Genomic DNA, 16,190 nt, shown 5'->3' with positions numbered 1-16,190 from the left:
AATAGTGCATTCGAAAAATAGTTAACTGGAATTAAACTATTTCTTAAACACCGAATCAATATAACATGTATTTCATGCTGTGTACTTATAATTTTTAATTTCATTGCACATTTCTCCCAATGCTAATCAGTATTTAATATTTTAGTATTAAAAATATGAAAAAGCTCCCAATAACAAAAGTAAAGTACATAAAATAGTGCGAAATTTTAAAATTAATAGTTAAAGCATACTACTATTTGTTTCCTTTATTTATTTGCTCATATTATTATATTTGTTTAGCTAAACAATGTTTATTTCAGACAATCACGTTTGTTGCTTTCCATTAATTTCCCAATGCTTGAGAAATTTTCATGTCAAAACTCTTACAACATAATTCATAAATAAGTCAAATATAATTATTTTCAAACAAACGTCTTTCTTTGAACTTTATATTTCATTATCATTGTGATTAGATTTTTCAAGTCATGTATAATTTAATAATGCGTAAAGAATGAAGAACAGCAAATGGGAATTATGATGGTGTAAGCCAATAATTACATAATCAGCTGTATTATTTACGAAGTTATGAAGTTTATAAACATGATATTTTTTTAACCACGTTTTGACACAATCAATTATCTTTATTAATGAAAAACGCTTTTAATGATTTAAATAAAATAGATTAATTTAGAATGATTTACGACAAAAAATTTAAAACTGATGGTAACACAAAATCTGCAACAATAGGTCTCACTTATATCAAAATGAACTTCTAATTATTTCAATGTACACTTCCAGACGATAATTGTATTAGATAAACATAACATTTTTTCCAATCAAGCTCAATGAATAAAATCTTAATGCATACTTATTTAACACAATTGGTTAAAAAAAATTCCTTAATTGTTTTTATTAGCCAGGGCTCCATCTTAAAGAAGGTGGTATTGTTTGACCAACCACAGACCAGGAAACCTATGCGTTAAACGAGCAACCACTCATCGTTGCGTGAAATAAGCATTCATCTAAGGTCATGAAATATGCATTCATTCTAATTAAACTTTCACCCGGTCAGCTTGTAGCTCACAACATCCGCCAAGAAGAATCCTTCAGTAAGAGAAAGCCTTTTTATTCAAGGAGGAGCTTCTATACTTGCATCGATCCGTGCAATGGTGATGAAAAGAGCCAAGGATGAAACAGACAATGAAATGTGGTGAAGGAAAATGAAACAGAATGGAAGGCACCCATGGATGAAAGTGACAAGGTTCTAAAATTGTTAGGTGCAGCGGTCGGAATGTCGTCGAATACTCAAGCGGTTACAAAGTCGTTGAAGGTAACACAAAACCGCTATCTTGCGTAAATGAGTTAACCAGTGTTTCATTTACATAAATGCTATTTTCATTTTAACTTTTTTTATTTCTTTGAGTATGATGTAAGAAGCGAAAATTGCTTGTAGACATGTTACCGGCAAAGTGTGAAATGCCGCCATTCTATAGAATATCTAGGCATTTTATTTTATTTTATAACCGTCGTTGAACAGACGACCCAATTTTGGGTTTACGACTACTAATGTTCAACTCCGTAGCCTTGTAAGTTTGAACCAATCCAGAAGACAAGGGAACGGTACCCCCCAGGATCAGTACCTCCAGAGGTATGATATGTTATGGGGAACATGGAGGACTTTGTGGCACGACGGATTTAATGAGCATCAGTCATTATTTACTTCGGCCGACGGGGATCAAACCCACGAACTCTTGGACATGGGCCCAGTGCCCTACCTACCAGGCTATCCCGGCCCACATTCCTGGGCATTGTATAAAATGCCGGATGTTTTTTAGGCAAGGTATGAAATATGAAAAGTATTACATACTTTCCCTAGGCATTGTATATGATACCTAGGCATTCTATAGAATGCCAAATGCTATTTAGGCAAGAGTATCAAAAAAAAAACATCCTGATGAGGTTATTATGTAAATGATGTGCATTCCTCAAAAATAAAAATTTTATTCTGAAAAAATAATGAGAATCCCATTAAAATAAATTTATTCTAAATGCGTAAAGAAAAATGAAATTTGTACGAAACAAAATTTATGCCTTTCTTATTAAGAGAAATCGTGATATACGAAACGAATATGAGATGTATTTTATACTTTGCCGATTTCTCATCTGGCATTCTATAGAATGCCTAGGAAATGTGTGAAATATAAATCGTTCCATACATTACCGGCAAGTTTTAAGCATTATATACAATGCCTAGGCATTCTATAGAGTGTTCGATTTCAAACTTTGCCGGTAAGTTCTTTATTTGTTTTTTTTTTCCTGCCCATCTCTTCAAAGTTACAATTAGGATATTTACGCTAACTAAACTGTACTAAAAAAATGTTAAAAAGCTTGAGTTCCGAAAAGTGTCCAAGTTGGGACAGTCAAATTGTAGCATAATCATACACCATAGTTATAGCCCATAAATATAATTATACCACAAATAAAATAAATAATAATTGAAATATTATTAAAAAATAAATCGTACCAATACATTCTAAATCATATTACTACGTTAAATTTGTTTTATAGTTAGACACTAATATTTGAACGATTCAAACTTGGAATAGAATTGTATCATTATTAACCATTATTACATATACATTATTAACCATTTCTCAAAAATACGAGAAGTCTCTCGTAGCATCTGCATAGTTTGTCTAAAGTAAGAACTCCCCTAGCTATTCGCCTGGTTCTGTGACGGTGACTATGGTAACGAGGCATAACTATTTCAAGTAGGGGTGTAGAGTCACTGATGTTTAGGACAGGTTTTGGCTCAGGTTGGCGAGAGAAAGGAATATTTTTCTTCGATCTGCTGTGTTAACCCTAGAGTGAAGAGGAGCTACCCTCTCGGAAATGCGCTATTCTTGTTTCCATAGCAGAAGACGATCTCAGACTTTGCAACAGGGGGAGTTCTTACCGTAGACAAGCTATAAACATTCGATTTTTCAACATCTTTTAATACAGAGTATTCCAATACGTAATACCCGCCTTCAATAAATATTTAGAACCTTTGTCAAAAATGGAATAAAAATATATACACGTTACAGGCCGTAAAAATATTTAATCGAGGAAAAAATTACGTCAAGAATCAATAATGAAGATGAAGGAAACATCAAAACCTGTTTGATTGTAAAAATCCAATGAAGCAAAAAATATTGAAGTTTTATAGAGTAGTTATACTGGTTTCGGAGTTCCTAATTTTATCTTCCTCGATAGTAATGTGTTTGATTTTGATAACTTTTTTTTATTAAGTATGAATTTATGATCTCTAATGTGATCTCTAATACTCTTAACCATTTAAATGAATAGATCAAAAGTCGATGACAATCGAAGATGCAGTTGTTGCTTCTTTAACACATAAAACATTATAAACTTTAACACATCATATAAAAAAATTTTTTTTGAACAATGAATTATTTCAACTAGCCACCAATGTTGCCAAATTGGGTTACAAGTAGACGATTGAGCTACTTTTAAAAGTCCCAACTATTCAAAATCGAATTTGGGCTACCCGCGACTTTTTGGAATAATTTTTCCCCTTCCTATTATAAAATGATTCTAAAAAGTCTGTTACTTTATCTTTTAAAAACAAAGAATTTTTTTTATCGAAAACGCATTCGTTTTAGTTATGGATCATTGAATTGTTTAGCTGCTCAGAGTCTAGAATCTTTCCATATCTATGTTTCAAATAGTAGACTCGTGAAATCGCTAAGATATATAAATGGAAAAATGCAAATGCACAGCGGGTATGATCTAAGAAAAATCTGAAACTCCAACCATTATTAATCGTTTATCTTCTGGAAAAATAAATCACGTGACCTTTTATCTGAGTTAAAACGAAATATTGAATTTGACAAAACTTTTAACGTAATGCATTGAAGTTTAACTTCTTTTTTACCAGCGTTTTCTTCTCGAACGCTCATAAATGTGAAGTTAATGAAAAAGATGTCTAAAATTAGGTATACCTTTTATTTCAAACTTTAACGGTTCTTTGAGTTGAATTCGTTAAACGAGTTCTTTCAGTCATCTGCTCACGTACTACACGGATGGGCAGAACAATCAAGCACAAAACAAAAGAGTCTGGATTAGAATTTCTATAAAAGCATATTGCGTGGAAGGGAGCAAACGAGAAAATAAAAGAGCAAAACAAAAACAATATTGTGCGGAAATGAATTGAATAAAAAAAGGAACAATCTTTACGTAATCGCTCTTTTAAGAATCTCTCTTGTTAATTCTTCGAGTAACAATGGCGTTGTTGTAGTCAAAAAATAACTCTCTGACATACTTTTTTTTTAATAATAAATTTATTGTATAAACAAGTTTTTTAGAATTTATAAAAATCAGAGTTTAAAAAAAATAGTTAAAAGTGAATTACAATTTAATTTAATTTCAGGTGGAAAAGAAGTACTTGCTTAGTCTTCCTGCTTGAGGCGATGCTTTCATATTTATAAAGACTAGCAAGTTTGTCTCTTAAATAAATTTCAAAATAATATTTCTACGTCAAGTATAGTACAAAATGATATTTCTAATAAAAACATTTCTTTATTTTTTGTAGCTCGGATAATAAACAAATTCCAGTTTCTTATAACAATTACCAGTTTATGGAATAAGGGTTATTAGTAACGTGGTTTCATAAATTAATACACTGCTGTATTATAAAGATTAAGAACCATTGCCCGGTTGACACCTGACCGGTATTCACTACACTGATTTTTTTTCAGATTAATAGCCATTACCCAGCATACACTTGTCGAGTATCTCCTATATTGAGGTTTTTTCCAAATAAACCATTATTATAATTATAGCATCGTTTTTTAAGAATAACTAAATAAGTATCCCAAATTTTCCTTCACATAAAAGTGATTTATTGAATAAATTGTAAATATTATTTAGTGACATTTCTTTTTTGAGGAGAACAGTTGTAGAAGTCTCAAGACCTAAATGGTTCAACGTTTTCACGAAATGGAACCGGGAACCCAAACGGTCCTGAACAGTTTGTTGTTGTTTTCGTAAGTCATTAAGGCAAGGGATTTGATTGTTCTTGTTTTCTAGTTGCGCCTAGAATTCGACTTCTGCTGCACCCATACGTCACACCCGTTTATAGGGCGGACCCATTCATGCATCCATTCATTCATCCATCCACAGATCGTAATTTTGACCCTGAACCAGAGAATGATCAATCTCCAATTCAGTACTTCAGTACCCCAGAGGTATAATTTAATGTGGGAACGTGGAGGACTATGCGACCTGACAGATTTAACGTGCTCCAGTCACCATTTACTACACAGGGAGTCTTCGGCTAGCAGGATTCAAACTCCCGTTCTCAGGAATGTGAGTCCAGAGCCCTGCCAACCAGGCTATCCCGGCCCCCTTAAACAATTTAAATTCCATAAGCTTCAAAATCTTGCTTGCATAAAATAAATTAATCAATATTGCGTTCAAGTTAAATGAAGTTTTTGATCCATATTTGCGTTAATAAATCATATTTATCTGGTACCAGAGTTAACTTGCATGTAACTTTATGTTTAGGTGACGTATTATTCAAAAAAAGTTGTAATTGATCCCTTAAATTGGATCAAATATTGTTTTTTTTTTTTTTTTACGAAAGAGAAGAGACCTCTTAATGATGTAATTTATGATGCAAATTTAACACAACTTACGCGTTTTTAAGATGCATTTATTTTAAAATTTCTTGTACTCAGAACTTCTTTATCAATCAATCAAATTAAACAAATGACAAAAATAAATTAATTAATTAAAATAAATAACGAATAAATAAAATTAATAAAAAATAAATAAAATAAAAAGAATAAATGAAAAAAATAAAAAAATAAATAAAATAAAAATATAATAAACACATTCTGGAGCATGTATTTTTGACTTTAATTTCAATAACTCAAACTAATTTGCACGTAAACTGAAATAACTTCAAATTTGTTTTAATTCTCAACCCTAAATATTTGACTGAATAAACGGAGTTATTTATGATTGAAACGAAATTACAATGAAGTTGCGAAGCTATTGTGTCTTTGCATTCACATAATTAATCAGTCATTCATTTTATATGTTAGTCTCAAAAGTAAGAGTTTTGACCTATCTACACTTATTGCATTGAAAAAAATTTAAAGTAAGAACTAATATTTTTTTTTCATTTATTACTTTTGACGGGACGAAGAAAACCTCGATGCGTATAATTAGCCAACAAAATCAAAGAACTTTAATTTAAATCTAACTAACGAACAGTGAGAAAAGAAAGTTCCTCAAAAAAATCTTATATCATTTAGTTTCTATCAATGGAACTTCTCTAAAAAATAAATAATATTAGTTCACTAGTTTTGATAAAATTTAGTAGCTTTTAAAAACTAAGTACTACAAGCAATATTTCTTTTCTTATTATTCAATTCCTTCATTTATTCAATTATTATTCAATTTCTTATTAATCACATATTTTAAAGATAACATCAGTGACGATTTCTAACTTATAGCTCTATTTGAGCAAAAAAATAGTTTATTGCTCACATTTAAATTTTTAATTATTTTATATTGGCTGTGTCACATAAATTTAATAAAGAACATTAAATTTTTTTAAACTTCAAGTGAATGACACTTGATGTTAATACAGTTTTTTCAAATTTTAATTCGTTGATTAAATTTAATTAATTAATTTTAATTTTATATGGGTGAAAAAAAATTTAATTATTTAATAAAAAGTAACTAAAATAAAATTTTTCTTTGTTGACCTAAGAAGGAATTGACTATAATTTTTTTTTTTACTTGTTTTATCTTTAAATTGGTTTTTCTTTTCTTTTTCACACCTCAGGTATAAATATAGTTAATTTAATAAGATAAAATTGGCTATTCTGGTTAAGTATTGCTCATTTAAAATATTGCTTCTTAAAATTGGTGAATACTTAATTTTCTTTTTAAATTGAAACATTTTGTCATTAAGAAATCATCAAAAATTGCTATTTTAAAGATTTTTAAAAATTTTTTTATTTATTTCAATCTAATTTGAAGCGTTCCTTAAATTATTTAATTTATGTCTAAATTATTTAGCCGATTATAGTAAGTAGTTTCAGTTTAACGTGTGCCTTTACTGATGGAAAACTTTAACGACGAAAACAATGAAAATTATGAAAATATAACCATGATAACCGAAGCTGACGTCATTAGGGGGTACCAGCTCCGGATGTGATAAAAACACAAAACCTTTTCTATGGAGAGAGCACGACAAATGTTTAAAAATTGCTCACTCTCTGTACCCTAAAGGTTTTGCAAAAAATTCTGGAAGAAAGAAAAGAAATGCAAAAATAAAACACAAAATTAAATTACATAAACTAATTACAAAAGGAAAACATTGTTGAATAAACCTACTTAAATATTCCTATTTCAAACCAAAGCACACAACTTTTAATAGGCAATTGGTGTGTTAAAGGTGAACTAAATTTCTTCGCATAAGTTAGAATGTTAATTAACGTGAAGTAAATTAAATACAGCGTCGTATAGCACATCAGATTTGTTGAAATATAATTCTTTCTCGTCAAAGTATCTTACTTGAATTACATTTATTATTTGTCTATGCATTTTATTGTAACCGCGATATATTTTTGTTTTGTGTACCTGGCAACTTCTATGAATAATTAGTTTATGTTCCACATGGCTTCAGACCTGTCTTTGCTGTTAAGTCTCTATGTAAATATATGGTGAAAGAATCAACNCAATAGAATAAAAGAATAAAAAGTTAAAATTAATCCTAGGTACATGCGGGGAAAGGAGCAATCGACAATGTCAACCTTCATATATGAAAAGGTACCCCATCATAGAATCGAGTTAACATGTCTTATATATTAGTGAATTTGAATTATAATTCTGTAGTGGTAGATACACTACAGTACTATACTTTTTCTTATATGCAAGACGTAAATTTAAATCCTTAATTTGCTTTTAAGGCTCTTAAATTAGAGATTATTTTCTTATTTTTCTTGGCCAGAATTTAATTCCTCAAAAACTGCAGGATTTACTGCAAATACAATGATTGATACAGTTATGTTTTTGAAAACTGAGCCAGTCAATGTTTACTTTTACTATTACTTTTCTTACACAACGAGAATTAATCTTAATGAACGAACTTAAAAGAGTTAGATCCAATTTCAAGTGAAAATGTTAATTATCTAGAATAATTTATCTAGACGTTCTTTATCATACGAGCTTAATTTTTTGGTAATTAACTTAAACATTTCACACCCTTTGAATTAAAACGAAAAACTAAATAATATTAATGTAATTTAAGATTATAATAATTAACTCTTACATGTTAACTCTTTAAGGTGTTAGGACGTTAACTCTTTAATCATAGACTTTTTGTTCGTGATTCCATCAGTTTGGACTATAAAACATAATGGATTAGTAGTGTTTTAATAGCGGTTTAATAATTTAGGGAATAATCGAAAAGTTGTGCTCTTCTGGTTAAAATTAATTAATTTCAATTCGTACTATTAATTCACACTCCCCCTATTATCTTGTTCACATTTTCAATCGTTAATAAAATAGTTTTTATTCCTCAACTCAAGTACAAATAGATTTTTTATAAACTTATAGCACTAGATGTTAATACAGTTTTTTCAAATATTAATTCATTTATTGAATTTAATTAATTAATTTTTGTTTTATATGGGAGGGAAATTTTTTAATTATTTAATAAAAAGTAACTAAAATGAAAAAAAATTTCTTTGTTGATCTAAGTAGGAATTGACTTTTAATTTTTTGTTTTGTTTTGATATTACTTGTTTTTACATTGTAAATAAGAGGAGGCTCATGAACAATCTTTAGGATGCGTGCGCACGCTAAAGGTATTAAGCGTTAAATCCCAAATGGTAAGCTTACTAATATGTTTGATAAAACTGATTAATAAAACTTTTCAAAAATATTGGCATGGCTCAGCGGAGGCAGATTAAGTTTGCTTAATTTAATCGCTTAATTTAATTTATTAATTGGTTCATTAATTAAAAAATTAAGACAGATTAAGATTAATTGAATGAAACACAGCGATCGATAGTTAAAATTTATTTTGCTCCCCGTTAGCAGAGATTTCCGCGCTGATGCAAATTCTACTTTCGTAGAAATATATCAGAGCTCCTTTGGCATTGGGTTAACCATGAGAGGTTTTCGTGGTTTTTATCTCCATTTTGTTCAAATACTGATTTGTTTCACTTAAAAGAATTCTTCTTGAAGGTGAATGTGGCTTTTTTCTTTGAAAAGGTGTTCTCTTGTCCTTTAGATTCAAGTTTTTTTTTAAAAAAAATAAAAGATGTATATTTATTGAGTAAATTGGTGTTCAACGGCGAAAATTCATGAAATGGTAACATAAATTATGAAAAATGATAATCGCGTAGTTAATCATGAACGCGTAATTTACCACGAGGAAAAAAACCAAAATTGTATTATAAACATTTTTATAAATTAAATCGTGTTATTGTTTCATTATTTTTAAAGAAAAATTGAGAATTATTTGCATTTCTAAAACTACACCGAGATATTTTTTTAATGAAAACTAATAAAAATACTTGCATTTAATTTCGGAAATACCTTTAGATGCGACGAAGTTACATAACATTTAGACCACAATATTTAAAAAAAAAAATCATTTTTTAAAATAAAAAATTACCGAATTCTCGCCAATTTTAAAGAGATACATAGCTTTAAAACATCTACTCAGTTAAAGTTGATGTATTTTCAGAATAACAAAGCTGGAATAGAAATTGATACCAATTTTATTTCAATTTAAGGTCACTGAAACTTTATTCTAAACTTAATTACATTTATTTATTTTATCTTTTTAAACAAAATTATGTTCAATAAAAAACATTAAAAATCATCCGTGAAAGCAAGCAAATGCTACTCACAAAAATCATTTAAATCTTCCCTTTTAAAAGAGTTAGAATCAAATAAATAAACAATCAAGAATCAATCAAATATATGTATATATATATAGTGGAGAATATTGAGATGAAAGTTTTTGATAATATTATGATCTATATTTTCAGTATTCTGAACTAAAAGAAAAAATTAATTCGATCAAAAAGTCATCCTCGAAAGCAAATTTGTCCCAATACTTGATCCTGGAGTTCCCTTGTCTTCTGGATTGGGTTCAAAATTTCAAGGCTACGGATACGGAGTTGAACATTAGTAGTCGTAAGCCCGAAAAAAAAACATTGTCGTAGGAGCCGAGGTGGCTAAAATGATAGAGCACTAGCCTCCCAATGAGGTCCCCTGGGTTCGAATCCCAGCGATGAATGGTCGATATGAATCCCTCACTCAGCGCTTGCATCAACCACAGTGCTGACATAAAATATAGTCAGTGGTAATAGTATCATGCGTTGGAATTCTCTCGCCATCAGGCTAACCGTGGATGGGTTTCGTGGCTCCACTCTTCATGCAACGCAAATGTTGATTTTGTTCCATCAAAAAGGCTTCCGAGAATGCTAGTGCTTCCCAATGCGTGATCTTGAAGTTCCCTCATATTCTGGGTGAGGTTTAAAATTACAAGGCTATTGAGTTGAACATAGTAAAATCGACTGTTCAATACGAGTTAAATATGATAAATTATTATTGTGGTGTAATTGCCGCCACCTTTGATGTTAAGATACAATGAACTCTAACAGTGGGAAGGAAATTGAATTTTGTGGATTAGAATAGAGGGAGCTGTGCTAACTTAAAAATTTGTACATTTTTTTGTCACATTTTTCAAATTTTTTAAAATTGTGTGACTAATTTAAATAATTTTGGTTACTTACTACATTTTCCTAATAATATGTTTTTCCTAAAAATTATTGCTTTTAAAAAAAAAGAGCTCAGTTAGACACCATAAATCTACTATGTGCAATTACAACAGTCCCTGGCCATATTATTAGACTCACTATGAAATTCTATGTAAAATCTTAATTATCAGGTGATACTCTATACAGCTTTACTGTTCTGACGCGATGAAACCGGTTTGCACTTGTTTACGTTCGTGTATCAATTGGTTAACATTGTAATGCAATACGTTAAAAATAAATACAAATGGGAAATATATAAAAAAATCTCCTAAATAAAAACCCATTACATGTATGTTTGAATATAAAAGTATTGCATGAAACTCGTGCAAAACATGTCATTATTAAAACACTACTGCGCGTTTAAAAAATTAATCAAATTTTTTAATAAATATACTAATATAATATTTGATATAATAAATAGTCTATATTTGTATAATATATCGTATAATCTATCCTATCGTCGAATTTATATTATATATTATGTCTAATTTAACCAATGGATACACGAATGTAAACAAGTGCAAACCGGTTTCATTCACATAAAAACAATAAAGCTGTATAGTATCATCTGATAATTAAGATTTTACAAAGAATCTTATAGTGCGTCTAATAATNTTTAATTTCGGAAATACCTTTAGATGCGACGAAGTTACATAACATTTAGACCACAATATTTAAAAAAAAAAATCATTTTTTAAAATAAAAAATTACCGAATTCTCGCCAATTTTAAAGAGATACATAGCGGTAAAACATCTACTCAGTTAAAGTTGATGGATTTTCAGAATAACAAAGCTGAAATAGAAATTGATATCGATTTTTTTCCAATTTAAGGTCACCTAAATTTTATTCTATAAATATAAACTAAATTACAATTATTTATTTTATCTTTTTAAACAAAATTATGTTCAATGAAAAACATTAAAAATCGTCCGTGAAAGCAAGCAAATGCTACTTAAAAAGCGGTGCTAACTTAAAAATTTGCAAATTTTTTTGTGTATTTTTCAAAATTTTTTAAAATTGTGTGACTATATAATTTTGGTCACTTACTACATTTTTCTAATCATATGTTTTTCCTAAAAATTATTGTTTTTAAAAAAAGAGCTCAGTTAGACACCATAAATCAATGCGCAATTACAACAGTCCCTGGCCATATTATTAGACTCACTCTAAGATTCTATGTAAAATCTTAATTATCAGGTGATTACTATACAGCTTTATTGTTTTTACGCGATTGAAACCGGTTTGCACTTGTTTACGTTAGTGTATCAATTGGTTAACATTGTAACGCTATACGTTAAAAAATAAATACAAATAAAAAGTAAATAAAAAATCTCCTGAATAAAAACCCATTACATGTATGTTTGAATATAAAAGTGTGCCTATAAACTCGTGCAAATCATGTGATTATTAAAAAACTACTGTGCGTTTAATAAATTAATCAAATTGTTATATTATACTAATATAATATTTGATATAATAAATACTCTATATTTGTATAATATATCGTATAATCTATCCTATCGTCGAATTTATATTATACATTATGTCTAATGTAACCAATTGATACACGAACGTAAACAAGTGCAAACCGGTTTCATTCACATAAAAACAGTAAAGCTGTATAGTATTATCTGATAATTAAGATTTTACATAGAATCTTATAGTGCTTCTAATAATATGGTCAGGTACTGTATAAATCTATGTTCCTTCTGCCTTGTTTATTTTGAACTGAAACTTTTCGGAAACAAACAGGTCTAGTTTTAAAAATAAAATTTATGAAATTTTTTAAAAACTCTTAGAAATTATAAATTTAGAAAAATCGTTCCAAATAGTGAAGTAAAGATGAATAGACCTATAGAATAATTTCTTCTACGTGAGTCAAAAGTTTTTTAGAGTCAGGTTTTTAAGTTTAATTCTATTATTAGAAGGAAAAAAAATTAGAGTGATATATTTATTTACCGGGAACTATACATAATAATTGCTACATATAATTTGAAATTCGAACAATTCGTCGATATCTTTAATTGCGTTGACCGAAGAACAAAAGCGTAATTATCTCGATTACTCTATAGAGCAGTGAGAAAACAACCCTGAACCTGAAAAACTACTTTTTTTTAGTAAAATTAAGACTGCCGACCCAACACCAAAACTTATTGTGAATTTAAATTGCTTTGCTTTTTGGTTTCTCATTTAAATTAATTTTTAAATTAGATCTTTCAACTTCTATTGTTAAATCCTTTGTTTTATAATATAATCTGTTCTGCGTGAAATGTATGGATTATTTTGAAGAAAAGTCTCTTTTATTTTAAAAAATTTTGTATTTTAAATTGATAAAAGTATTATTTTTTGTCATTTCTATTGTAATTATATCCATGATATACATTTTCATTTTTTTATTTATTAAAGCTGTATTTTAAAACTATAATCATTCTTGATAAAAAATAATAGAAAGACATTGCTAAAAAGAATTTTAAGTACTTTTTTATTTGAATAAATAACTATTATTCTCTTTTAGGCACTTAGAATGATTGCCCCTCCCCCAAGACAAAAAAAAAAGTGAAAAACTTTCTTGAAAAATCTTTAAAAATTTGTTGAATGTAATTGTGCCAAAAAAGAGAAGCAGAGGTATATGGATATCTGAGTCAAATTCCTTGTTTAGATAATCTTGTAGAAAAGTTACAATCGCTAGTATATAACTGGTAAAATATATGTAAGTAAAAATCCAAATGCATATTTTACTCTTTTTTTGAAGAAATAACTGTTCTTTTAAAAGAACGCTAAGTACGAACTGGCTAATGATTGTTGAAATTTATAATTATACTTATATCCAATTAATAATCTATCATCTATTTATTATTTCGCTTATTAGCAAAATGCAATTGAAAAAAGAAATAACAAAATAGTAACAATAACAGAGATAGTTTCTAAGAACGATGCATTGAGAAAAAAAATATTTTAAGAATAATAAGTTGCATTGGATTATTCGTTTAACTTTTCAATTTAAAATGAAATAAATAATTCAACAATATTTCCTTGATAATCTACGCTGGTGTAATAAATTAAGAGAATTTTCAGACTGGGTCGATTATCTCTAGAACTAGAAGACCGATTTTTAACGTAACTTGATCTGTACATACATTGATACAATACAAAACAAATTATGATTCAACAATTGTAATACACACGCATGATCGTGAGTAACACTCGTTGGAGTCGGAAGGTACGAAACAGCGGTTGCACAATAGGAGTATGGTCCCCTCTTACTGAGATACAAGTCTTGCAGCCGGATGTCATACTTGAAATAAGGCAGTTTATCATTTCCTGTGGCAATTTCATACCTTCAGACTCCAACGAGTGTTACGCACGATCATGCATGTGTATTACAATTGTTGAATCATAATTTGTTTTGTATTGTATCAATGTATGTACATATCAAGTTACGTTAAAAATCGGTCTAATATTTCTTGAGATAATCGACCACGTCTGCAAATTCTCTTAATTTATTACACCTGTATAGTTTCAACGCTCATGACAGTTTTTTTTCTTCCATATTTTTATTATTTTTTGTTTAAGTTTTTGTTTTAACAAAGACCCTAATTCAACTTATTTTATCCATTTTCGGTTCGCACATAAACCAAATCTAAAGCTAGACTAGAAACCTCTGCATACCTCCGAATTCAACTGTTTAACACAAAACCAAATTTTAAAACTACTGTTGATGAAAAGTTTCAATCTTAGGTTTAATAAACTCTCAAATGCGAATAAATGTAATGTTTGAAGTTCCGTCAAAAAAAAAGAAGCTTCATCATTTAGGTTATCATAGCCAAAGAGATTTGAGAATCCCGCCAGCTTAAATCATTTACTTACCGGATATTGCTGCCTCCTTGTTTCACTGCGTTCGATTTCGGCACCACCTAAAATTATTAATCCCGAAGTAGCATTCCTTTGAGATCCTTCAAAATTAATCACTCCTAGTGCACTGTCACATAAAGCACAAAGCACAGACCACGCCAAAATTGGCAGCATTATTTTCAGTTACGAAATTCTGCACTTCTTATAGTCGTCTGCTACAATCCACTATTTCTTTCAGTTCCAAAACAAACGCAAACGATCTTTAAAAATGGAATTTCGTACAGCCTCAATTTAACAAACCTTTTTAGTTCTTCAAACGATCTTTATCTTAGAGTCAACAATCCGCTTTTGCAGTAGGCCATCAATTGCTTTAATTACAAGAGCGCCAAGTAGTTTTCCGATAAGTTTTGTTCCATGGAGAGCACGATACGGATTCGAAATAAGTTTCAGAGAAGAAGAACCAGGAGGAGAGTCATTTGCGTGCCGCACTCGAACTTAAGAAAAAGTAATCAAACTGATAAGGAAAGCATTTAACAGAGGTTATAAAAGGTGCAGGAGTGCGTGACGATAAGAAAAAAAGAAGATGTGGGGCGATTTGAAAAGAGAAACGAGAATCAAGGTGAGCGTCTTGAAGAATTCTCTTTTTCGGTTTGGCAACACGTCATTTCCGGCCATCAGTGATGCGCGATGTTGGGAATTCTTTTACACACCATCCCAGAAAGTAAATTTGGAGACCGGCCCCGCCCTTTACTCATAGGCCACCTTCTCCAAACAACGATTTTTTTCTTCTAAATTCTGTAGAAACAAATACTTTTGCAAATGCACCCACTTTTGCTATAAAGCAAAGAACGATACTTAAAATAATTCACTTTTCTTGCTCCAACATGCTTTTTAAACAAACTTCAAGTAAACACTTTATTGTGAAATGTCTAACAACCTTGGATGATTTTTAATATTTTTCTATCTTTCATTGAAAAATGAAATATTACGCAGCCGGGATGGAGAGTGGTCGCCTTAAAAGAGGGGACTCAAGTTCGAATCCCAGAGATGACTGATAGATATTTATACTACCCCCTAATCTTAGATCAAATCAAAGTGCTGATATTAAATATTCCTAATAAACGGATTATTGGTAAAAGTCCTTTTACCTTTTATCTAACCATCGTAAGTTTTTTCGTGGTTTTCCTCCCCGTGTAACACAAATGCAGGATTTTGTGATAATGTTATGCGTGATTGAGCTAGAATTCATATAAAAGGTAAAAAAGAAATTATTTTACAGTTGCCGGATGGTCTTAAAATACTATTTAAATAAATGTAATTATTTAATCTAATTGTTTTAATTTATAAATCATAACATCCTTTAAGTAAGTACCAAATCCCTAAAGACAAGATTGTCACAATGCTTGATACAAGATTTCTAAATTTTTCTGGGTTGGTTTCAAAATTACAAGTCTACGAAGTTGAATATTAAAATTGTGCAAATCCCTAATGAATCCCTAATG

The 16,190-nt window shown here is 29.6% G+C and overlaps 1 protein-coding gene across 1 annotated transcript in view; it reads right to left on the bottom strand.

Annotated features, from left to right (window-relative positions):
• LOC107450165 (cubilin) overlaps positions 1–15,303 on the bottom strand; it is a gene marked incomplete in the record, with an annotated part of 42,282 nt that extends 26,979 nt beyond the window's left edge. Inside the window, 1 exon segment of the mRNA XM_043052187.2 lies at positions 14,704–15,303. Coding sequence (XP_042908121.1) covers positions 14,704–14,862 — 159 coding nt within the window.
• Between the last annotated feature and the right edge of the window lie 887 nt (positions 15,304–16,190).

This window comes from Parasteatoda tepidariorum, chromosome 5 (genome assembly GCF_043381705.1).
Source record: "Parasteatoda tepidariorum isolate YZ-2023 chromosome 5, CAS_Ptep_4.0, whole genome shotgun sequence".
Classification (NCBI taxonomy): domain Eukaryota; kingdom Metazoa; phylum Arthropoda; class Arachnida; order Araneae; family Theridiidae; genus Parasteatoda; species Parasteatoda tepidariorum.
Note: the sequence above shows the minus strand (reverse complement) of the source record. Positions and strands in the feature narration are given on the sequence as shown.